At 39.4% G+C, this 25,980-nt stretch overlaps 2 protein-coding genes across 2 annotated transcripts in view; one reads left to right on the top strand and one right to left on the bottom strand.

The window, feature by feature from the left end:
• Positions 1-9,058, bottom strand: part of LOC135711232 (uncharacterized) — a 45,570-nt gene extending 36,512 nt beyond the window's left edge. The window contains exons 1-2 of the mRNA XM_065234017.1: positions 8,917-9,058; positions 8,684-8,854 (exon numbers count right to left, since the gene is read on the bottom strand). Of these exons, the coding sequence (XP_065090089.1) occupies positions 8,684-8,854; positions 8,917-8,967 (222 nt within the window). The 5' untranslated portion in view covers positions 8,968-9,058. The remainder of the gene's footprint in view (positions 1-8,683; positions 8,855-8,916) is intronic.
• Positions 9,059-18,812: 9,754 nt separating this feature from the next.
• On the top strand, positions 18,813-25,424 carry smo (smoothened). Its single transcript, XM_065233989.1, has 4 exons — positions 18,813-18,963; positions 21,717-22,391; positions 22,458-22,671; positions 22,738-25,424. The coding sequence occupies exons 2-4, from the start codon at positions 21,728-21,730 to the stop codon at positions 25,040-25,042; spliced, it is 3,183 nt and encodes a 1,060-aa protein (XP_065090061.1). The 5' UTR covers positions 18,813-18,963; positions 21,717-21,727; the 3' UTR covers positions 25,043-25,424.
• The last annotated feature ends 556 nt before the right edge of the window (positions 25,425-25,980 follow it).

The following is a 25,980-nucleotide window of genomic DNA, read 5'->3' as shown; positions in this document are numbered from 1 at the left end:
TTGACAGTCCCGGAAGCTATGAAAATGCTGGTTTTCAAGCCACAGGTACAGATGGCTTGCCAAACCAGATATTTCTTTGCGAACTTTGACAGTTTCATGTGCTTGAAAACATCTGCTACATTTCCCCTTCCTTTTGCCGTATAAAACTCCTGTCCCGGAAGCTGCTTGTAGTCGGCTTTGACGTAGGTTTCGTCGTCCATTACCACGCAGTCAAACTTCGTCAGCATCGTCGTGTACAGCCTCCGGGATCGCGCTTTGGCCGTCGTATTTTGTTTATCATCGCGATTTGGAGTCACTACCTTCTTGTAAGTCGATAGTCCGGCTCGTTTTTTGGCTCGATGCACGGTTGTAGACGATACACCCAGCTTATTTGCGGCATCTCGGAGAGAGAGGTTAGGGTTTCGCTTGAAACTACCGGCAACTCTCTTTGTCGTCTCAGCGGCTTCCGGTTTTCGATTTCCCCCCGATCCAGACTTCCTGGCTGTCGACAAACGTTCCCCAAACACTTTAATTACATTTGTAACGGTTGATTTGGCAACTTTTAGCGATTTTGCCAACTTTGCGTGCGAGTAGCTCGGATTTTCGCGATGCGCGAGCAAAATTTTGATACGCTGCTCTTCTTGCTTGGACGGCATTTTGACAACTGAAGAGTGAATTCCAAAATCAAAATAGGAGCAACATTCTACACACACACACCTTCAAAATGAGGGGTGTTCAGGTTTTTTAAATGCAAAATTGAAAGAAATACGTCAAGTTGATATTGACCAAATTTTGACCGTAATACCCTTTAGGAAGATTTATTATACAACTTCATAGGCTAGTCGCCTCCCTAAGCGGACCCTCCGCGTCCTATCTCTTATGTTAATTAACTTTCTGAATTCTATAATTGAAGTTTATTTAATAAATAACTGAAATCTCTAATCTACCTACACAATCATAACCCATGCTTTTAAACTACAATTTAACGTGTTTCAAGTACTTCTGGCTTTTACATATATTAATTATATCTTTGTTCGTCCCAGATGACACCTTCAAGTGCCTAAAAGGCTTAACTTTGAAGTTAGTTTCCAAGCTAATTTTAAATTGTATATTGTATAGGGTAAATGTTCCAACTACGCTCTCTCGTTTCCACTATGTGGCACCACAAAAATACATATGGGTATGTCACAATAGAAGCACACCACAGTGGAAATCCCGAGCCATAGTTCAAACACTTATCCCAAATCAAAATGAAGCACATATAAGATTAGTTACAATACCATGTACAAAAATGATGTTTAAAATTGTTTCCTGAGTAATACTTCAATGAAAACAACAATGAAAGCTTGTCACGCAAATAGAAGGAGCACTGTTGGGCACTTTCTGAAATATTTCAATAGTATAATTCCCTTGCAAACCCAAATGAATCTATCTGCGTAAAAATAAATAAAATAAGAGTGATTTGCGGCAAAACCCGCCAGCATCACACCCAACGTCAGTGCCTATACGTAAGCGTACTACGACGCGGCTCTCAATTAAAGGAGTAACAAGTGTCATACTATCACTGCTAGACTAGATCTTTGGTTCTCTCATGCAGTGGTTTATCAGAGAGGGGAAGCTTTTTTTTTAACTCTTTATTTGTTTCAAATTTAAAATAAATTACATTTCATTTTAACCTAGGTGCTCCAGTTACTGCAGTAACGTACCAGCCTTAATTGTTATGATATATATCTATGTGTTTTTACATTGTTCATGTCTTGGCAATTCAGTATTTTAAAAAGGTTTTTTAACCTGCATGTCAGTATAACAATTGATATCTTAAAACTAAAAACTAAAACTAAATCTTATCTAAGTATAAAGGGAATTAATCGTTGCAATTGAGGATAACATTTTATATATTTATTACATTTGGCTTGAATTGCCCTCAATGTGATCTTTAAAAGTTAATTTTTGGTCAAGTATTAATCCAAGATATTTCACTTGGTTTGACCAGGAAATTGGAACTCCGTTCATAGTGACTATGTGACTACTACTAGGTTTCAAAAACGAAGCTCTACGCTTATGTGGAAATATTATAAGTTGAGTTTTGGAAGCGTTGGGAGAAATCTTCCATTTTTGTAAATAAGAAGAGAAAATATCTAAACTTTTCTGCAGTCTGCTGCAAATAACACGAAGACTTCTTCCTTTAGCGGAAATGCCTGTGTCATCAGCGAACAAAGATTTGTGGCAACCCTGAGGCAAATCAGGGAGGTCCGAGGTGAAAATGTTATACAATATAGGCCCAAGAATGCTACCCTGAGGAACTCCTGCTCTAACAGGTAGTCGATTAGATTTGGAATTTTGATAATTTACCTGCAGAGTTCTGTCAGTTAAATAATTTTGAACTAATTTCATAATATAAAGTGGAAAATTAAACTTTTTCAATTTAGCAATCAAACCTTCATGCCAAACACTGGCGAATGCTTTTTCTATGTCTAGAAGAGCAACTCCAGTTGAGTGGCCTTCAGATTTGTTTGAACGAATTAAATTGGTAACTCTTAAGAGTTGATGAGTAGTTGAATGCCCATGGCGAAATCCAAACTGCTCATCTGCAAAAATTGAGTTCGTATTGATGTGAAGCATCATTCTATTCAAAATTATCTTTTCAAAAAGTTTACTTATTGAAGAAAGCAAACTTATTGGACGGTAGCTAGAAGCTTCAGCTGGATTTTTATCCGGCTTCAAAATTGGAACAACTTTTGCATTTTTCCATTTATCAGGAAAGTATGCCAAATGGAAACATCTGTTAAATAATTTTACCAAGAAAGACAAGGTACTCTCTGGGAGTTTTTTGATGAGGATATAGAAAATTCCATCATCACCTGGAGCTTTCATATTTTGAAACTATTTAGTTATAGACCTTACTTCGTCCAAATCAGTCCCCCAGGAATCATCAAAAATATATTTCCGAGAGAAAATATTCAGATAATCCCGAGCAACCTGATTCTCAATAGGACTAGTAAGACCCAAACTGAAATTATGGGAACTCTCGAATTGCTTAGCAAGTTACTGAGCTTTTTCCAAATTTGTGATCAAAATTTTACCACCTTCTTTAAGCGCTGGAATAGGCTTTTGAGGTTTTTTCAAAATTTTTGTGAGTTTCCAAAAGGGTTTGGAACTCGGGTCTAATTTAGAAATATTATTTTCAAAAGTTTTGTTCCTCAGGGCAGAGAATCGCCTTTTAATTTGTTTTTACAAATCCCGCCAGATAACCTTCATGGCAGGATCGCGTGTTCTTTGATATTGTCTCCTACGGACATTTTTAAGATGGATCAAGAGTTGAAGATCGTCGTCTATTATAATTGAATCGAATTTAACCTCGCATTTTGGTACTGAGGCAGCTCTTGCTTCAACTATAGAAGTAGTCAGAGATTCAAGAGCATAATTAATTTCATCTTTGGTTTGCAAAGGAATGTTTGGATCGAAGTTATATTCCATAAATGTTCGATACTGCTCCCAATCAGCTCTATGGTAATTGAAAATAGAACTGTTGGGATTACAAATTATTTCTTGGGTTATTTCAAAAGTTACTGGAAGGTGATCAGAACCGAAGTCAGCATGGGTAACCAATTGGCTACAAAGTTGACATGAATCAGTTAAGACCAAATCAATAGTTGCTTGCTGAAGAAAAGCATGTTGGGCTGTTTGGATATTGAATAGACAGAATATTACCATTGGAATTGCTTTCAGCATTATTCCATGAGCGGTGTTTTGCATTAAAATCACCAATAATGAAGAATTTAGACCTATGACGGGTAAGTTTCTGGAGGTCACCCCTGAGAAAATTCTTTTTCTGGCCTACGCATTGGAATGGCAAATAGGCAGCTATAAACGTAAGTTGTCCAAATTTTGTTTCAACAGAAACTCCCAAAGTTTCAAAAACTTTGGTTTCAAATGAAGAAAGAATTTTATGTTTGATTCGTCTATGAATAATGATGGCAACGCCACCACAGGGTCCATCAAGACGATCATTTCTATAAATCAAGTAATTTGCGTCCTTCTTAACCTTATGGTCAGGTTTAAGGAACGTTTCAGTTATAACGGCAATATGCACGTTATGAACTCTCATCGAGCATTCCAATTTACAATATTTAATGCTTTAAAATCCATTACTGAATTTTAAAGTCATGACAATATTATTTGCAAATTTTACTCCAGTTTGAATAGCATCAAACATGGAGTTAGATTTAAGCATATCAGAAATCATGTCAATTAATGATTTCTGTAAAAATTCCATTTTAGGGGCAGTAATGCTTCCTAAGTCAAAATTATCAAAATTTCCGTTAGAATTATTTTGGTTAGTATTTTGATTTCTACCCGATGCAATAGCAGCATAGGTAGCTCCATTAACTCGCTGAACATTGTTAGCAGCGAGGGGAGTAGGTACAGATGAAACATTTGAAGCAGGGGTGATATTTGTACCTACGGGTACGAATGTAGAATTTGTTCCTCGCTGACCATTGTTAACAGCAGAGGAATTTGTACCTGGTCGGAAACGTGGAGCGTTTCCTACCTGTCGTTTAGAACGAGATTGTAGGATTGCTTTGCGAGTCTTACATTCCCAAAAATTGGATTTGTGGTTTTCACCACAATTTGAAAAAATAAATTTCTTTGGATCTTCCTTCACAGGACAGTCGTCCTTTGCGTGAGAGGAATCACCACAATTCATGCATTTAGCTGGCATGTAGCAATTTTTAGTTCCGTGACCCCATCCCTGGCACTTACGGCACTGAGTGAGGTTTTGGAAATTTCCTCCAGTCTTCCTGAAGTGTTCCCACTTCACTCGGACATGGAGCATAAGGCTAGCTTTTTCTAAGGCCTTAAGGTTGTTTAGTTCACTAGACTTGAAGTGAACTAAATAAAAATCATTAGAAATCCCGTTGCGCGAATCGCCAGGACGGGATTTCATTTTCATTTTGATTACTTGGAGTGGCACAACTCCAAGTAATTTTGCCAGTTCATCTTTGATCTGATCCAGGGATTCCCCACTGGGCAGTCCTTTCATGACAACCTTGAACACACGTTCAGTTTTGGTGTCGTAAGTAAAAAAATTGTGCTTCTTCTCAGTAAGATACTTGAGAAGACATTTAAATCCGTCCAAGGTTTCAGCCAATACACGGCATTCACCCCGACGTCCAATTTGTAGTGAAAACTTAACTTTCGCGAAATTCAAAAGTTCCATGCGAAGAGCATGGAAATCGGAAGTGGTTATCACAATAGGGGGAATCTTTTCCTTCTTGGCATTAAGCCGGGAAAGTTTACTAGAATTTTTCTTGGATGATGGATCATTCTCATCATCCGTGAGCAAATCAAATTGATTACTCAAATTAATTTCATCAGAAGGGGGGTCAAGAGTTTGCCCCTTTCTTTTGCGTTTAGGCGCCATTTTTTTTTTTGCGTTTATTTATAAGGCCCCCTCGCCTATTAGGCATTGCTTGGGCCGATGAGCATTATTAACAATTAGAACCCTTCCCGCTTTTATTTTTCAAATAAAACGTATTATTCCCCATTTGATAACTTGCATTATTATCATCTAAACGATCTTTTTGCTGACCAGTCTTCTGGGTGCACTGATCAGCACGAACTTTCTTTTTTTCGTTCTCCTTGTGTTTCGACAGCCGGCGTTTGTTGGTATTTTCAATTTGATCCTTTGTTGCGTTTGATGAGCTGGTGCTAGAATTTTCGTCGTTGCTTTCAACGTTTGAAGTGTGATGATCCTCGGTGTTTCGCTGTTGTTCTTCTTCAATCGACGGGAAATCAGCGAGACTGAATACCCCCTCGGTTGGTGGAGCTGCTGGAGCGGTGCTATTGTTCGATGTGGCTACATCCAAACATTTCTGTTTGGGATGTGCTGCTCGACCACAATGGCGGCACGTTTTTGGTTGCTTGTCGTACGTTACCAACGTTGTTTCGTTGTCGACCGTGATGTACGATGGAATGGTGCTTTCGAGTCGCATTCGCAAAACTCGAACACCGCTCAGGAATCCTGGGAAGTAGTGCTTCCATTTCTCATGTCGACTGGAAATCACTGTCCCGTACTTTGACATGTGGTTCATAATAGTGGCTTGTGGCCATGTCAGAGGAAGGTCATGCACTCGAACGGTCACTGCTTCACAATCCACATATATCGGGATTTTGAACTCACTCTTCGCACAGAGAATCGCGTGTTTATAGTTGTGCGCCTTTTCATAGCGCAAGGCCACTTCATTGTCTATCATCTCAATAAAAACACAATTTCGGACGTTATGAAACTGAATGCATCTAACGTCCGAATATTGAAGCCTTATATTGTTCTCGAAGATTTTTTGCACTTTTCCCGCATTGGGACGAACTGGAAGGACACTGAAGTCAACAACAAGTGTGTTTTTACGAACTACACTCATTTTCGCTACAATATTTCACCAAGTTAAGCAGAGCAGAAAGAGCACACGTCCGATGAATACGAGTAATGGCTGTCGAATGTTTAGGCGCCATGGCGGCAGTAAATTTTTATCCAAATCGACTTCCAAGCAGATTACTATAAGAATCTGAAGGATCGAAGAGGAATTTTCCAAATCGATATCCAAGAAGGATTACCTCGGGTAGGGTCCAAACAAGGATCGAAGAGGAATAAGAGTTGAACAAGATAGAAAAATTTTACAGGTTGAGCACTGAAAAGTGCTGTTTAAATTTGTTGTAGCTTTAGGTAGTAGTAACACTTCCTTGAGCAAAAAGCAATTAGATCCGCACGGCAAGAGAGCACGATGCGGACTGAGAGGGGAAGCTTAGTAATCCCCATTGCCTGCCCATGACGCCATTCTGTCGCGGCATGAGCCAGCAACGCCGACCATAAACCCACCGCCTCCAACACTAAACTAGCATGAAATTAAGCCCGCCCACCAACAGCAAGGTGCAAAAACTAGCCAAGGGGAGGGATTAGAGCCATTTCCTTTATATGAAACAAAATGAAAATATATATATTTAAAGCATTTCTCACGTGAATACGTTTAAGTTAATGTATCTTCCATCCACATATTTATCTAAAAAAAAAAAACTAAAGAAAACGGGACATATGCATATTAAACAAATTGAAAGAGCGTCGATAGTGTTGATGAAAGGAATTAAAAGTCATAAAGGGCCACCTACTTTAGATCCGTTGACGTAAAATTGAAATAGACAATAGATTTAGCTGTCACTTTGCCGCAACGCGTCAGATCCGGATCTAATGTGGGTGGCCCTTGAGACTACCCACACCAATGCGTTGCTAAAGCTATATGACTACCAATGATCTTCTTTTTGAATTCCCACATAATTTGATTTGTCGCGTGATTGGTTATAGTACAAGTCAAATTATGGCCACTTCGTTCGGAGAAAGTAGCTTACTAGTGAAGTGTATGGGAATAAATTGTTTTTTTTTTTATTTATTTCACAGTAAATTAACAATTAAAAGTTTCAAAGAAGTAGATATTTATTATCTTTATGTACTTGGCCACGTGAATTCTTGATTACTGCTTGTAATTATTGCAAATAATTGATTTTCTCTCTCCTCCATACCGTGACCCGCCCTAATTCCGCGCAGCACTTAATGCCGTGGGGTTGACAATAAGCTTGAATATTTTACGATGCATATTGAATTTTTTTCTAAATCATTATCGCAAACGTTAGTACATCGAATCATTTTTATAAATGCATGAAATATTAGTAGAATAAAAACTACGGATTTAAGGAACTTCCGTACTTTTTAGTGCCTTATACCGTGGTTTGATTGCAGCAGCATAATGGTTTTAAAAAACATACGTTTTGTATTTTGAATCAATTGAAGGCTCTGAGAAACGTTAGAAACAGAAGTTCTATACAGGATGCAAACCGATCATGATTCGAAGTGCGCAATGTTATGCACAATGATATGTTTAACCATTATTTTTAGGTTGAAAATAATATTAAAAAAGTGTTCACTCGCCTGTCGGCAGAAGCAGACCACTTTCAATGTGTGTCACGCGATCGTCTATTTACTCGGCAGCAACCATTGTGTGGTCCTACTCATTGTTCTTCATCAGCAGTTCTTTCAGTCGATACGTCGTCGACTTTGGAAAGCAACCGTTTCGTGATGAATGTGTGAGTGCTGACCACGTTTTGCGTCCATTGCTGCAATGGAAGCGCTCGGACCCCCGTTGGCAAATCTGCCATACAATGAAACCACTGGAAGCGGCTCCCGTTCTGGAGGAGGAGGCTTATTGAATAGCGGAAGATAACATGTTTATTGTGTTGTACCTTTTGACTATAGTTTTAAGATGTATTGTGCTAGGGCGACCCCGGCGTAGTGGTTAGCATCCATACCACCCACGCCAAAGTCAGTAGTGAACAAGAATCCTCGGCTCTGTAAAGTTAATTCGGTTGAGCCTTATCAAATAAATTAACAAAAAAAAAACAATGTTTTATTATGTTTAGGTTGTAAAAATATTAAAAATCAAATTTTTATGGGAAAATGTATACATACTGTACACAATCATATAACACTTAAAGAAACATAAATTACTGCAAATTCATTGTTTTGCTAACTGATTTAAACATGAAACGTCCTTAACCCCACGGTAATAGGGCATGTCACGGTACTGAATTTCATCGATGCCTAGGTACCAAGGAAACAGCGCCATTTCTGGGAAAATTATCTATGGGCGTTACTTACCGATTTGAGGATCCTTTCGTGGACAACTTGCAGCATGTTCCCAATATTTTCCACATCCTCTAATGTCAGAACGTAATGGTAGCCGGTCAAATCGATTGCTAGCTGTAGAATCATCAGCGTTCCATAATCGGTGTCCTCTCGGTAGTCGTTCCGCCATGAGCGGTACAGTCCCTGAACAAGAAATATCGGTGCTTTTATTAATTGTGGTTGGAATGCTTTGTTTCGCTTGTTACCTGCACGGGTTGTGCTTCCTCCTGCAGAGCAGTGAAAAGCATGCTGGCCATTGTCGGTTGTTTGAAAAGGTAAATAGTTCACAACTTATTTTTATTATTGTAAATTATAACGTTAATCGCGTCCACGAGCTCTGCAGCGACACTCACAATCCACCGAAAACAGTCCAAGGTAACTACATATAGGCAAAGCCCTACACTGAGCGAATTTACCATGTCGTCATTGCATGATTAATCATTCAGAGCTATCCGATTTCTTTAACATCGAAAATAATATGAGATACCCGATTGACTGATAATTGACATTAAATGGGATGATTCATCATACATATCATAAAAGGAAATAACATCAACCACTTAATGAAGTACCGTTCAAATTTTGAAAGGTATTAACAATAAATGAATTCAAGAACAGAAATGAACTAAAATCATCCAAGTGAACCCCATAACGAAAATCATACAACAACTGTCATACGATTCATTTTCTTGTCGTTTCAGTCTCCCATTGCGTTTTGGCCTTACCATTTTTTCGCAGTTTGTTGCGTCTCTCTCGAATAGCAGTACACAGTTTTTTCGCATACCACGGGGAGTGTCACCAAAAAGCGAAAGAGAAAAAAGTTTTCGGATTCATGTGGCAAAAAAAAATCTACTCGTTCCGTTCCCGTTTGATTCAAATGCTTCAGTGCCCGTGGATTGTTCGCGATCCAGCCCCCCCTCGAGGAGGTGGTCAGCGACTTTGAGGAAAGCAAGTACCAAAACGCCGAACTGCGTCTTTCGTACTACGGCAAGTCGTCGAACGAGTGGAGTTTTACAAACTGGCCAAGTGGCCATCGACAGAAACGTGTAATCAAAACAACATCCGCTGGTTGATTCAAATTCCTAGACTTCAGTAAGTTACTGGGAGGGAGGTCCTTTGTTTCAAGCAATACGATTCTAACAAAACAAATTTATCTTCCAGTGATATCTTCAAGACCAACCAGCTGATGAGCTCGTTCCAGCAGATTTTGGACAACGACAAGTCGCCGAACGAGTGGAGTTTTACAAACTGGCCTAGTGGCCATCGACAGAAACGTGTAATCAAAACAACATCCGCTGGTTGATTCAAATTCCTAGACTTCAGTAAGTTACTGGGAGGGAGGTCCTTTGTTTCAATCAAAACGATTCTAACAAAACAAATTTATCTTCCAGTGATATCTTCAAGACCAACCAGCTGATGAGCTCGTTTAGCAGATTTTGGGACAACATTTTCAAACTGCTTTTTGAGGCCACAAACAACCCGAGCCAACATCCTAAATTGCACAAGTTCCTACAGAACGTGATTGGGTTCGATTCCGTGGATGACGAGTCCGAACCGGCGAATCCACTGTTCGATGGGGACGCCAGGGGCGAGGCCGGCCCAGTGCAGCATTTAGTGTGGTTGTTTTATCATAAATGAATAAAACAATTGTTCAGCTTATAAAACAGAAGTGTTTCATTTACAACATTAATTAACAGTTCCAACAATTTAGAAGAGATATATTTCGTTATGATCACAATTTTTAAACAGTAAAATAAGCTTTCTGCTTCCATATATTTTTCATTCAGATTGCACTTATATTTCATTTAAACGTTGCATGACAATTTATTTTGAAACTGTATGACGAGTCCGTATCTTTCTCAATGTTAATCATACGGTTTGTTCATTTCAAGTCTTCCTAAGAATGGATGATAATCATGCTAATGGTTTACAGCGTGCAGAACGAAAATCATCCTGTTTAAGAATTAATGCTATTCAGTTCTTCTGTGCTTTGAGAGCTGAATCAGAGAATGATAATCTTTCACAAATAGAAAAATAATCCGTATGGGGCTCAAGTGAAGCAATAATCATACATTGATGTATGGACAATTTGGTTCAGTGTACACACTGAAACAAATCGACATGTACCGTTTATTGGATCCATCTTATAACATAGCAATGTCAGCAGATTTATTCATTCTATGTGATGATTGATAGATTCCATTGGATTATCACTTAAAAACTATGACTGCGATATGGAATGATTTCTATCGTAATTTCACATACTTAGTACTTGATAATACTTTGCTTCGAACGTGGTTAGCGAAGGTAAGAAGTATATGAATATTGTCTGATATATTTCATGGTGAAAAGCTGTTGATATGTCATGGGTGGGAACAGACATCTAGAAACTAATGGAAAATCATATAAGTTTGCACTATGAGAAAATTTAGTAAAATATACCTGTTTTCATGATGAATATTGCTCACTAAAATATATATCTTATAAGATAATCATGTATATTTTATTGGAGTTGCTTTTACTGATTTTTGACGTTTGTTGATATGTCGCGTGTAAATAGACATGTAGAAACTATTGGACTGTCATTTAACTTTGCAGTATAGGAAAACATGTATATCTCATTGTAATAGCTTGCTTTGATTTTTGACGTTTAAAGATTGTAAACAGATCTATCCCAATCATTAAATAGTCATATAGAAATGCCTTTTAAGAAATCCAACAGCAAGCATTTGTTTTTGCATGTTTTTTTCTGGGATGAATATCGCTCCCAATAAAATACATCTTACATGATTGTTCTTTATAAATTATTGAAACAATTTTCAACGATGTTAACGTACATTCATTAAAATGATTAGTTGAACTAAATACTACTAACAACAATGCTACTGTATTGAATAATCTTTGTTTGTTATTGTTTCATATGATAATTGGTTCCAGAAAAGAATGCATTGAGATTGAAAAAAAAAAGATTCTACTGTAATATTTACTTTGCTATGATTCTAATCGTAAGCCTTCTACACGGCTAATTCAGATTCCAGCCCTAAGTAGTATTCGAACTTCATGAGCCAGTTCTATCAAATCATATAATTTAGTCGTTGATTTATTGCACACAGGTGCATTAAGAAAGATTTGAACAAACCACACCACCGAAACGGAACATAAATTTGTCAGTGCTATTTGTCTTCACTCTAGCAAAACGAGCATAAAGTTGCACTACATTCCATGTCGGGAGAGCTGTTCTTACTTCATGCTATTTGAACGAGCTCAATCTTGAAGTCAGCCGTGGCCCAGTGGAATCGAGCACAGACACCGAAAGCATCACACCTCAACAGATCTTGATCGAATCCCAAATCAGCTACAATAAAAAAAGGCACAACTGTGAAAGCTCCCACTGCCTGATGTTTATTTTTCGAATTTATTTTTAGAAATCGATTAAATATATGTGTCAAAAGAAGAAGTAAATTTCATGTTATTTTCACATAAACTTTACTTCGATTGATTTATGACACATATATTATATTGTGGTGAAAAGTATAGCTTATGCTTATGGGTTTCAAATCCATTTCAGTTAATTATTATAATTTGATCGATTTTCATTTATCATATGACGATCATATAAAAGTTACCAAATTATCAGCATTGTAAATGTATCAGATATTCATATAGAATTTATCTGACACATTTTCAATCATATCATTTTCAATGGATTATCTTATAGCGCAAATTTATTAGACTTCCACATAACAGGAATATGTCAAATTCGTTCAGTGCAGAGGGCTTATTAACCTCAAAATGTCAAGCTGAACATTGCATTATGTCCTAAGTAACATTGATCGATTCTCTTCGCCGACTTTCTCTTTCGTTACACGGATAGAAATCTCATTATACCTTTTGGTAAATTTCTATTGCTGATTATTCATAAAATGTATAAGTTAACTAATAAAGTAATAAGCAGACGCCTTGCAAAAAGTTAATGAAGATCATGTGTCAAATGAAATATATAAGCGGTCACACATACCTTTTATGCATTCTTATAGGACCTATGTGGATTGTCTTATGGAATGTATAAAACGCTGTCCAGACTGGAGAGTTATAACATGTTATAACGGTTGTCAAATAATTGCAACACAGAAACCACCATCAAGATAGTGCTATAACATGTTATAACTCTGTAGCACAGAACAGAAGGGGAAGTGCAAACAAATCGGTGAATCAAAAAGTGTTTCGTTTTTCTGCTCAACAACCGATGTGTTGTGGTAGCGTTCCACACGGGCTTTCTATGTGCACTAGACTGATGCAAAATTTGACTTTTTCGCTCCACAGTGCTTAAATGGTTTCAAATCGGGTCCTGATTAGCCTCCCAAAGTTACAACTCATTTGGTTAGAAACAGACTTCGCACAAGTCATTTGAAGTTTACATGTAAATTACTATGGGAAATCTCAACTTTTTGTTCATTGTCATCTAGTCTTTTTCCATATTGAGCTAATAAACAGTTTGATAGCCATTCTGATAGAAAATTTTCTCAGCTACAACTTTGCTGAAGATTGTTTCTATGTTAAACGAGACAGGAAAAAGTTATTAATTATTTAAGAGATTGGTAAACTTATGACATGATCAAGCCGCTGCTCTGTAGGCAACACTGTATTTTGCAGTGTGACATAGTAGCCATGATTGTTGTGTCCTATTCAACGCCCCAGAAACACCAATGTTGCCTGCTGAGCAGTTGATTGAGCATGATCATAAGACATCAGTGCATTGAACCATTAATAACTTTTGATCCTTGCATTTAATCAAAAAGTGGTCTTTAGCAAAGTTGTAGCTGGGAAAATTTCCTACAAGTAAAATTGAAAGTTTTTTAAGCAGACCAATATGGTGAATTATAGGATAGACATGAACAAAAATCTTGGTTTTACCATAGTAATTCCCATACAAACTTCAAATGGTTTGTGCCATTTCAGTTTCTCACCAAATGGGTTCAAATTTTGAGAGGTTAGTCAGGATCCGATTTGGAATCGTTTAAGTATTGTGGAGCGAAAATTTCAAATTTTGCATCACTCTAATGTGCACTCACACTATAATAGCATGCTGCCTATCTTAACTGCAGGCAGAAGATGCCTTCTACCGCTAGGTGCGCTAGTGTTCGCAAATGGCAAGTGGAGCCACTTTCTGATCCGAAGTTCCACTCCTGTGTCTGTAGTCTGAACGTACTATAAGGCTGATGTTTTGGCAAAAATGTATAAGTGTATGAATAATGTAACATGTCCGATGAACAACTTGACTAGTCAAAACGTCCTATGTGTTTTTTCTTCTCTATATTGTAGCATGAAATTCAAAGTAAAATTGAAATTTTACCGTTTCTACACGAAACGAAAATCAATTATTTTATTCATGTGTTTCACTTATACATTTTTGCCAAAACATAAGCCTTATACATTCCATAAGACAGACCACATAGGTCCTACAAGAATGCATAAAAGGTATGTGTGACCGATTATACATTTCATTTGACACATGATCTTCATTAACTCTTTGCAAGGCGTCTGGTTATTAGTTGACTTATACATTTTATGAATAATCAGCAAATTTGCCAAAACGTATAAGGAGATTTCTATCCGTGTACTGAATTTTCAATGATATTATTCACTGAAAACAGTAAAAATAGTATTTATAGCAATGTATTTTTTTCCAAGCAGTTAAAATAAAAATCTGTCGAACTTCAACTTCGATTTTCTCAAAATGGTGGATATGTTACATTGGTCTATTTGAAAAGTGTCGCGAGAATTATGTGAAGAATGATGTGAAGCATTTTTCGATTGTTGCCATCATAAGCCGGAAAGTGACAGGATGCGGATTTGATTGTCTGATTTTGTTTTGATTCAGTTTTGCTTTGACGACGCTGCTCCGCGCGATTCGCAGTGAAATTAATACTAAAATTTAGTATACTCGAAATTGCTACGACTAACTATATAATTATATTGGTACGTTAAGCTGGATTCGTTAATATTCCAGAAAATCTAAAGTTAAAACTCAGCAAGTTTCGACGGCGTGCAATATATTGATCCAGGTAATTTGATCCTCGCTGCATTCTTTTGGTGTTGTTCCATTTTGTATTGGTAAGCATTTTGTTTGATCCTGCAGAGCGATCCAATCGTTGCAATATGGACGATGAACTGGTTACTTGCCCGTACAACAAGGAGCACCGAATCATACGCTACCGCTTGCCATATCACATCATCAAATGCAAGAAACAATACGTCGGAAAGCAGCTGGAACCGTGCCCCTTTAACGCGATGCACTTGGTTCACAAGAGCCTAATGACCGCTCACATCAAGGACTGTCCCGACTATCTGATCACGGTGGAGAACGATATGATCAAGGAGTATGCTCCGTCCCGGGGCGGTACCCGATCGTCCAGGGTGTCGAGTGCTATAAACCAGAAGCGAAGTCAAGTATGATATATGGCACCAAAGCAGGAAGGGACTCGAATTTCCCCTCTCTAGGACTGTAAGTTTATTATATCGACTTTATTTTGTTCGCTTACAAAGGTGAATTACAACGAGGATGTCATATTTTCTAATAAATCTGTTTTATACGTGGATAAGGTTTTTATTATTTTGCAGACGACGAGGGGACATAATAGGTGTGACGAATTCGAAACAAAACAATTAATTTTATTATTGACTAACTGAGTGTGCCCGGTCTTGCTCGGGATTCAATATTAGCTTGAGTTTATGCGCCAATTAAAAAAAGAACATGCTATATTGTACGTAGCCCCTTCCCCTCTTATCTAAGGGGCTACTTTCTATGACCTCCACATGCCAAATTTGGTTCCATTTGCTTGATTAGTTCTCGAATTATGCAAAAATTTCTGTTTCATTTGTATTGAAGCCCCTGTAACTGTAAGGGGGGGGGGGGGGTACAGAGGAGGGAGGGGTCTCAAACCATCATAACAATCTTTCCCTGCCCCAAAAACCCCTGCAAACAAATTTTCACGCCGATCGGTTCAGTAGTTTCCGAGTCTATTATTATAATAATAAGGGTCAGACAGACAGAAATTCATTTTTATATATATAGGTAGATTGTTCATAAGGCTGTTAACACTTTAAAAAAAACTAAATTTAAGATGCAAAATTGTTCCTAGGTTTGGGATCTTCATAAAAATTTTATGTTTAGTATCACACAAAACTTTCAAAACATCGGATCCTTGAACTTTTTCCATTGTCTGTACTCTGAAATATTGAGAAAAAAAAATCAAAATCCGGTATTATACTTCCTTTATGCCTTGTTCAGACTACAGAGTTATAACATGTTATAGCGCTATCTTGATGGTGGTTTCTGTTTTTTGCCGAAATGGGCACCACCGAGAAGCTCGGCATTTTATTTTGCTGGATTTCAGTGAAAAACTTGCCGAGATTAGGGATCGTCCATTAATTATGTCACACTTTTAGGGGGAGGGATTTTTGGAAGCTGTGACGAGCCATAGGGTTGATGCATACCTTATGTCACGCTCTAAGGGTTGTGTCTAAGATTTTGTGACAAGCAATGCATTAGGTATAGGAAAAACGTCACGATAGGGGGGGAGGGGGTAATTTTAGGCTCGATTTAGCGTGACATAATTAATGCATGGGCCCATACAAAACAAAATTAAGGTCCATACTTAATTTTTTTCGCCGAGATTCCAACAGCCGAGTAGTTTTGCAATTTATTTTGCTGAGATTCAGTAAAAAAATTGCCGAGACTCAGCTACAAATAAGATTTTGCTGAGATATCAGCAAAAGTAAATGCCGAGGTAATCGGCTGTTGGAGATTTTACCTCTCCCTGAAAATGGGACAAATTTGCGTGACATAATTAATGGACCTTCCCTTACTAACTGATTTGACTTCGTGAATTTTTAAATTACATCCCATAACTCTGAAATAAACAATTACAATTGAAATATAATGCGAAATTTGTGTTGTACTTTTGATGTGCTCGGATTATTTTGGATGTACAGAACTTATAAGAACTTCAGGGATCCTTGCTACAGTTTAGGGAACTTCGTTGCAGTTTGTCAGATATCTTACTTCAACAAAGCAAAAAAGCTCAATGAACTTCTTAGATGTTTTTTGAACTTCGTAAAATTTCAAGGAACTTTCCAGATGTTCAAGAACATTTATAGATGATGAGGCGTGATGGGGGCCTTTCCAGAAGTTCGAGGATGTTCAGAAAGCTTCGTAGAATTAGGAGAGTTGAGGAAATTTTGTAAAAAATAAGGGAGTTTTGTAAAGGGATGGCCTAGAAACTCAGAGAGGTGCAAAACATACTGCAAGACTTATTAAATTTCAAAAGAAGAAAATGAAAAAAAAAAAAAAAATGAAGAGAAACGCTGCACTATATAGTGTATAAAAAAACAAACTATGACACCTCACGGAACCTAGAGTTATGTGCTCTGTTCAGACGTAATTTATTCCGTGTATCAAATATTGATGTAATTGCAAAAAAAATGTAATAGTACGTTCAGACTACAGCGTTATAACATGTTATAACGGTTGTCAAATAATTGCAACACAGAAACCACCATCAAGATAGCGGAATAACATGTTATAACTCTGTAGTCTGAACGTACTATAATATTACATCCGCGGATTTCATACATCAGCTTGAAGTACGTTGATCGATATTTCTTTTGCTGTGTAGTTAAAAACTGACTGTGCACAAACCACATGATGTTTTATGGGAATTAGCACCAGCTTGCACTTCCGGCCGTTCGGAACAAATTGGTTGGTGGTAGGATCAATATCATAATGATTATGAACCTACTACCAGTTGATTTGTTTCATGCATCTGGAGATCCAGAGCCAAACTGCGGGATGCTCACTATGCCCCTCCTCCCCCTACTTTGGAAAAAAATAAGTTTTTTGTTCATCTCTTTCTAGAATGGTTTAAGAATTTTTCATTTTCGATTATTTTTTCTCTCAGATTCTTAAGCCACTCTTGGAAAAATGCGTCATCTGGAGAAAACAAAATGGATTCGATATTTATGTATGGGTCCAATATTAGGGACATTAACCCTATGTGTTTAATTTGAAATAGGAATAACTTTTCGGTTATCAAAACCAAACCATATTTTTCTCCGATCGTTGCGAATGTTGCTATCGACGTAATGGAAATATGCTCTTAATTATTTAATAATATTCAAAATTAAAGAAACCGATTCATTCGCTGAGTGTAAACTAACAATAATCATTCACACGAACAAAATAACCCCTGAATATTTTGGCTCACTATGCTCTGCTTCACAACCCGCTTCACACTAACCAACACAACGACGAATAAGCGTAGGAAAAAAGTAAACACCGTAAACACCAAAAACCGACAAAACGTCAACCAGTCGGAGGAGACGTTCGTTTCGTTCGTCGTGATCGCTCATCTTCTTCGCATTTTTCGGGTGGCATTTTCATTTATCTTTTAAATTTTATCCGTGCCGTGTGCTCTTGTTGTTGTTAGTGTTCGCATATACGCTTTCCTTCCTTCGCGGAGGAGCTTGGAGAGATGGAACTTTCAACATCCACAGTGCTGCATGGGTGGTCCTTTTAGTTGATGTGTGTGCGCCGCGTTCCTGCTTAGAAGTAAGAAGAAAACCATTCACAGTCCATCAGAAAAAAGGGAAGAACACTCGCATCGGTTTGAAAGGGTTTGAAAGTGCGCAGATTTGCATCCGATTGTGTGTTCCGTGCATCCCTGCAAGTTGCCAGGTTCAAGTTCCGGGAGGCAATATGCAACCATTTTATTCGCAGCAGTAATCGGAAGTGCCTGTACGTGCTATACAATGGTGGCGACAACAGACCTAAAACATCCGTGAACCCGATGTGTGAACATTGTTTGTTGATTGGGGAAGATAATTGGCGTGGGTGGATGTGAGTGCGAGTCGCGCGAATAATTAAATGCTCACTCGTTGCGCGCACACTAAATTCAATTAGTCAATTAATATGCACATCAGGAGTCCGCCGTGTGAAATAGTGACTGTGCCATAATAAAATCCTACACCACATTCGGAACAGTTTTTGCGAAGGTACGGATTGAAGTCCAACGGGGGGACACGGGAAGGAAGATACGTGGGGAAGTAGCATCACCATCATCGTTCATAACTTTATACGCTGGCTGAGGAACGAGTTGTTATTAGTTTTATTGTTATTGTTCAGCCTGGGTGCTCCGCCCGGGAGTGATCAACGGCAGTCGATTGGGAGGAAGGTCGAGAGGATTGTTTTCATGGTATGTACATTGTTTACAATTGTTATCTTTGTTTGGAAGTTTGAGAATCATTCCATTACTGGTTGCGTCATGAATGAACGTTTTGACTAGAAAAATGAACTAGAGAACACTAGTGGAAATTTGTGATGGCAATAATATAATGGAGTATAATAGCATCTCTCTTTTACTAATAAGTTGGTAACGTCTAGAAAACCTATCCAATTACAAGGCAGCAAGGCCAAAGAATTCAAGGTTCTGATCAAATCCGTTCAAAATAGGACCTATTTTATTTCATTTTTATTTAATATAACATTCAGCTTAATAGTTATCATAGTTTTGTTTGTCTTTGTGTTCCTTTCTTCTCCTTCCTTCTTTACGTAAAATTTACTAGAAATTTATCATTTTACTTCGGATTAAGCAAAGAATCAAGAATAATTTATGATACTCTCCTGAATACAGCAAAATTATAGTAATTCGTTCTGTGGTGCTGCGAATTCTGCCAGATTCTAATCTAGCTCTACTTTCCACATTACGCAGCATTCGAGACCCAATAATTGTGAGGCTACAAAGCACGAATTACGTACCGCAGGCATCGGTTCATGAGGACCTGTATTAAAATTTTGAAGCTTCGACTAATCTGGTTTACTTTTCAAGCATTTCTTCAACTTTGGTCCCGCCGTCTGACGCTATCGGACTGCCAATATATCCAAAACTCTACGTCTTTCTCTACGGCTTAACTAACAATATATAACAACAGGTACACACTTAGAAATGATTACCGACTTGGGTTATTTTTTACCGAACTTTCGACAGATAAAGAGTTCGGTAAAAATCAGGCATTTTAAAAGCTTCAAAACTAGCAAAACCTCACCACAATGGCAAGACTCGATTATTTAAACAAGGCTGACTTGCTACTACTACTACTACTACTACTACTACTACTACTTCGCATGTCAAGCTTATTGTTTATCGCATAATATTAGCTTATTGCGTGCTCTCAACTTAGTGTTCTAGATGCACTTCCACAGTTATTAATTGAGAGCTTTCGATGCTTGTACCATTTTTGCATTAGTATAATTGTAATACTTCATGCCCAGGGAAGTCGAGGACTTTTACAATACGTAAAATTCCTAAACCCGGACCGGGATTCGAACCCAGCCAAATCCAGCATGGTCTTGCTTTATAGCTGCGCCTATACCGACTGAGCTAAGAGAAGCCCCACAAGGCTGACAGTGTTTTGAAATTACAATTTAGTGAAACGGCTTTTGAAATGAGGGTCAAAGTTTTACCGAAGCTGTTGAAAGTTCGGTAAAAAATGACGAAGTCGGTAATAATTTCTAAGTTAGTATTCTGGAGAATTCTAAAGGATACTGGCAGGATGCAGGGAATAGTTCATATATGGAAGGTTCGCAAAATTCAAAAAAATTCTGTGGAATGTTTTCAAGCCTGCTGTGCTTAGCTGCTGCAGAAATTCCACAGGACTTAAGGTAGAAGTTCATCAGATCTTCTGTAGGAAGTCCACATGAGCTTTCTTTATGATCTTCAATGGAAAGAATTCAGCACTTCTGGGAAAATTACACAGAACTCTAGTGGACTCTATTCCTGGGGCTAATAGCTTGAGAATTGTTCATACTGTTTCTAGTGTAGAACCTGAATAAGATCTACGCCTCAGGCTTGTTTTCTTATTCATTTCGAAATTGCAAAACATTGTTGATCTCCGGGAGTTTGAATGTTTCTGTTAGGGAGCATCCATTAAGTACATCACGCTATAAGCGGGAGGGGTTTTTACAATTGTGTGGTATCCAATGCATTAGGTACAGAGAAAAAGTGACGAAAGGGGTGAGAGGTTGTTTTTTCTTAAATATCGTACTTAAGGCATGTCATCTTAGTCTTTCATCTTTTTCCATTTAGAGGTGCAGACGCAGTGCTGCAAGTTTCCTAAGCTTATAAACGAGCTTCGAGAGTTCTCCATGTTTTCGATGTTCTAAACGTATCTGGGCTTTCGAAAGTAAGTTGCCCCGAGTACCAAGAGCTAATAAAATAACGATAAACTTTCCGTTCAGCTTTTGGAACTTTTCGATGATTTGTGGAGTTTCAAAAGTATACCTAGTTGTTCCTGCTTATTTTCCGCAGCTCTTGGATATTCCATGCTCAAATCCTCAGCTTTCAGTGTGATGTACATTTCTAGCATCGTCTCAAAGGTTCGTACCTTGATGTCGATGTCATCGATGAAGCCAAGAAGCTGAACGGACTTCTTGAAGATCGTACCACTTGCGTCTATCTCCGCTCTTCTGAGCACATCTTCCAAAACGACACGAAAACTCAACACCTTGCCGTAATCCTTTTCGAGATTCGAAGGGACTCCGAAGTGTCAAATCGTGAAAGACTTACGCTTTGCCACAGTCTGGAACTAAAGGTTAGCCTTAACTAATCAACTTAGTAGCTAAGACATTTAGAGTACCTTCCTTTCCAACCCACTAATCGCTAGTCATAACCTTTTTTGTTTCTATTTTATGTCCTTGAATTCTTCATTATGTTACGGGTTTCAATATCTGACATACAAATCTAAACCGAAATCAATGAAACCTAACCTAAAATAGTAATACACATCACAAAAAGAAGCTATATAAAAAATAAACAGGGTGTAAGATTTTATACTGCAGCACGCAATTAAATTAAAAAAAAAATCAAACGGACAACGTATTTTGTAAATTAAAATTAAATTCAAATGCAAAAAAAATGCTTATTCTTCTTCCTCACTTGCACCGTTCCAGTACCATACAGAATGGCATCCCACCTGTGTGCGGTGATCTTGGTCGCCTTAGTTCTTTTCGGAACCCAAAACTACGCGAAAGAATTCACACCGTCCACGAATCTCATAACCCCGGCGGAGTCGCCCCGCTTGGAACCGATCAATGGGACGCGGAACTTCCGGATGCACGGCAAGAAAGGCAAAGATGACAAAACCTGGTTCGATGGCCGCGAGATGCGTTACATCTACTGCGTACGGCCGGCCAAGTGTGAACCGATCCGGCACAAGTCCTGCCTGGGCTCGCCGCTGCCGTATTCCTCCATCAGTCTCGATCTGACCGATTCGTTCAGCCAGGAGCAAACCCACGACAAACTGTACCAGTACAATGCGCTGCGCCACGTGCCAAAGTGTTGGGCCGTCATCCAACCGTTCCTGTGTGCAGTCTTTACGCCCAAATGCGAAAAGATCAACGGACGGGACATGGTGTACCTGCCTTCGTTGGAGATGTGCAAGATCACGCTGGAACCGTGTCGGATACTGTACAATACCAGCTACTTTCCGGAGTTCCTCAAGTGCAACGAAACGCTGTATCCGTCGAAGTGCAACAATGACGTGCGGGAGGAGATGAAGTTCAACGCTACGGGGCAGTGTCTGAAACCGCTGGTCGGAGCGGATTCCCCTGCGAATTACTATAAAGGTTGGTGTCGATGCTGAAGCTTTTCGTGGTGAGAAATTATGGGTCTCAATGTTTGGTTGATTGTAGATATCGAGGGATGCGGCCTGCAGTGCAAAGATCCACTGTTCACCGATCACGAGCACCGTCAGATTCACAAGTTGATCGCGTGGGGTGCCGGAGTCTGCCTGACGTTCAATTTGTTTACGATCGCAACGTTTGCGATCGATTGGCACAATGCGAACAAGTATCCGGCGTTGGTGATCTTCTACATCAACTTTTGCTTCATGGTGTCCTGTTTGGGGTAAGTGGCCTGCGTCAAATGTAGGTTTGTATGCGGATTGATACTAAAAAGTTTCTTGTATTTTAGCTGGCTTGCTCAATTCACTCCTGGTAGTCGGGAGGACATCGTCTGTCGCAAGGATGGAACTCTGCGCATTTCGGAACCCAGTGCCGGTGAGAATCTCTCGTGTATTGTGGTGTTTATTTTGGTTTACTACTTCCTAATTGCGGCCATGGTTTGGTTCGTCATTTTCACCTACGTGTGGCATATGAGCTTCAAAGCTATTGGGAAAATTCAGGATAGGATCGATAAGAAGGGATCGTACTTCCATTTGATTGCGTGGTCACTGCCGCTGGTGCTGACGATAACGATCATGGCTCTGAGTGAGATCGATGGAAACAGTACGGTTGGGATTTGCTTCGTGGGGTACTTGAATCATCCGATTAGGGCGGGCTTTCTGCTGGGGCCGGTGGCTTGTGTTCTGTTCATTGGAGGGTACTTCCTAGGAAGAGGACTGCTGACGCTGATCAAGCTGAAGATATCTAGCAAGGAGATTATCTCGGCTCGTGCTAGTAAGAAAATCCGACAGACAATTGTCCGGATGGGAATCTGTACAATGTTCACGTTTGTGTTCATCGTTGCGACCATTTTCTGCCACATTCATGAGTTCAAAAACACTGAAAGTTGGGCACTGGCGCTTAAAAAGTACATCATCTGTCAGATTTCGTCGACGTACACGGATGTGACGAGCGCTTGCAAGCTTCAGAGTCGCCCAAGTGTGGCAATCCTACAGCTTCATCTGATTTGCTTATTCGCGTCGGGTATCGTGATGTCTTCGTGGGTTTGGACCAACTCCACCTTGGAAACGTGGGGTCGTTATTTTCGGAGGCGCTTCCGACCAGATGTCGAGGAACCCGTGAAACTACAGAAGCATAAAGTTATCGCTCAGGCTTTTGCGAAGAGGAAGGAATTTCAAAACCAGGGACGGTTGTCGATCTCCTTTCACAACTCCCACACCGACCCCGTTGGTTTGAAGTTCGATATCAATTCGGCGATTGGGAGTCACGACTTCAGTTCGACGTGGGCGAACAATTTGCCACGGTTTGTGAACAGGAGGTACGCTTTGACCGGGGCGGCAACTAGCTCCAGCCATGATCCAAGGAAAAATTCGGTAGATTCGGAGATCAGCTTCAGTGTGAGGCACGTGTCGGTGGAGTCGAGGAGGAATTCCATAGATTCTCAGGTTTCGGTGAAGATTGCCGAGATGAAGACCAAGGTGGCCAGCAGAAGCCGCAGTGGAGTAAGTAGTAGCAAGCATCATCAAAAAAATAGACACCACCGGCGGCGAGATTTCACGGCATCCGGCCGTAGATATAGTCGGAAAGAGAGTAGCACCTCGGTGGAATCTCAAATCATTACAGCAATTCAAAAGGGTAGACATTCGTCCACCAGTGGAAATAGCCAATTTTTCGGAGCTAACAATATGCAACGGAGAACAGGTATCGGTGGCATGGATGCGGATCAGCTGAATAATTTTATTTCCAATGGCAAATTGCTGCTGCCGTTTTTGCATCAACCCGGGCTAACTACCTCGGAGGATGATAACGAGTCCAATGCGTCCTTCAAAGTTCAGGATTCGAAATTTGATGTGATTCTGAAGCACATCGGAGCAGCTGGAACGTCGAACCGTGCCGACTCGCACAACACCAGCTGTCAAATCGAAGAATACCACTCCAGTGACGATGAGAAGCTGAACCTGAAGCAGTCCAGCCGGGACGATTTTACCAGCATGAAAGATGGAATGAAAAGCAGTAAGGAGGGAGGCCGAGGCAGTAAGAACAGTTCCAAAAGTGTACGCAGTAAGAAGTCCTCCTCCAGACAAGGAACCATAAGAAAGTCCCAGAAACACTCTCGGGCTAGCCAGAAGAGTCAACGTAACGAAAAGAAGGAGAAAGCTCGGGAACGAGAACGAGAGAAAGAACGGGAAAAAGAGCGCGAGAAAGAGTTGCAACTGATCGAGCGAAACAATATCACCGATTTCAACGATTCCTCCTTCACATCCTTCTGCTCGGAACTGTCCCCGCTGAATGTGAACAGTTCCTATTCGGGAATATCGCTGACAAAAACGAACTCCCGCAACTCCAAGCGCAGTTGCGACGTTGGCATTCAAGCTAATGCCTACGAAATCGCCACCCAAACCATGTCTTCGTTCGAGTTCAGCGAGAAGGCGCTGAAAAACGAAGAAAACGAAGACATTTACACGGAAAACCACCAACTGCTAGGGCCCAAACTGGTGCCCCAGGTTGTGCAAGCCCCTCGAAAACGTGAAATCGCCGACGTAAGCTTGACTGAAGCGGAAAAGCTAAAACAGCTACTCCTTCCATCCAAGTAGTAAACGGAGCTGAACAAAAATACTCATATTCGAATATTTTCTAGGATCAATTTTTGATTTTTACTTTAAGATATACAAACTAAAGAGTAGATCTATAGAGTACATTATGAATCTCTGCGAGATTCTCCACAAATAAAATTTTACACGAAATGACCGGTGCCTTTTTGCATGATGAACCAATTGTGCACACAATTAATCGAACGCGCAACGAATCAAAGAGCAGCAAGCATTTATTGAAACCACGCATTGTCCAGCATACTCGGAGACAATCCTCTAACAATAAGGTTTAAGACTGATTTTAAGAGAACACAGAGGAAATTAGAAGAAGAAAAAACTCACAGTTGACGATATGCGCACACGATCAACTGAATCATACTCAAAAACGAAAGTGTAGAACAGAAACTTAATCTCATTTTAATGTGCTATAAATATCGAATTCACAGAATCGAACTTGAAAATACAGCTAGAAGTACGGCGTGCCTATATTTAAGAGCGCGAGTTTTACAACTGATTGCGGTTCTATTTTTATATATACAAACAATGTTTTCCATAATGTAGTGAATGTATTATATAGTAACGCGGAAAGAGGAAGAGAGCTTTATCTTTGGAACGCATTTAACACATAAATGGACATATATGGTTATTCGTGTGTAGAATCCTAACCTACTGTGTAGTAGAAAGTAGATTAAAACCGGATATTCTTTGTACTGGATTCGCTTTATTATCAATGGATGATGACATGTCCTTTGTGGTGGTTCAACAGAACGTCTGCCTCCATATTAGAAACCCGGCATGGTGCTGGTACCACCCCGCATTGGCGTAAATAAGGGGGCGCCCCTCCAGACCTAGGGCTGGCACACCCCAGAGAATTTAAGAATTTTTGCATTGCATGGAGGAATGCGATATTTTTTGAAGATTATCTAAAATAAACTCTGCTG

This window comes from Ochlerotatus camptorhynchus, unplaced genomic scaffold, assembly GCF_037179485.1.
Source record: "Ochlerotatus camptorhynchus isolate MF236.1 unplaced genomic scaffold, CSIRO-AGI_Acam_v1.1 ptg000037l, whole genome shotgun sequence".
Classification (NCBI taxonomy): Eukaryota; Metazoa; Arthropoda; class Insecta; order Diptera; family Culicidae; genus Ochlerotatus; species Ochlerotatus camptorhynchus.
This window is presented reverse-complemented; position numbering and strand designations above follow the sequence as displayed.

Bases quoted from the DNA above. Each gene is read 5' to 3' on its own strand.
- smo (XM_065233989.1), top strand. From the start codon at position 21,728: ATGGCATCCCACCTGTGTGCGGTGATCTTGGTCGCCTTAGTTCTTTTC. The intron at 22,392-22,457 runs GTTGGTGTCGAT...GGTTGATTGTAG, and splicing joins CCCTGCGAATTACTATAAAG to ATATCGAGGGATGCGGCCTG. The intron at 22,672-22,737 runs GTAAGTGGCCTG...CTTGTATTTTAG, and splicing joins TTCATGGTGTCCTGTTTGGG to CTGGCTTGCTCAATTCACTC.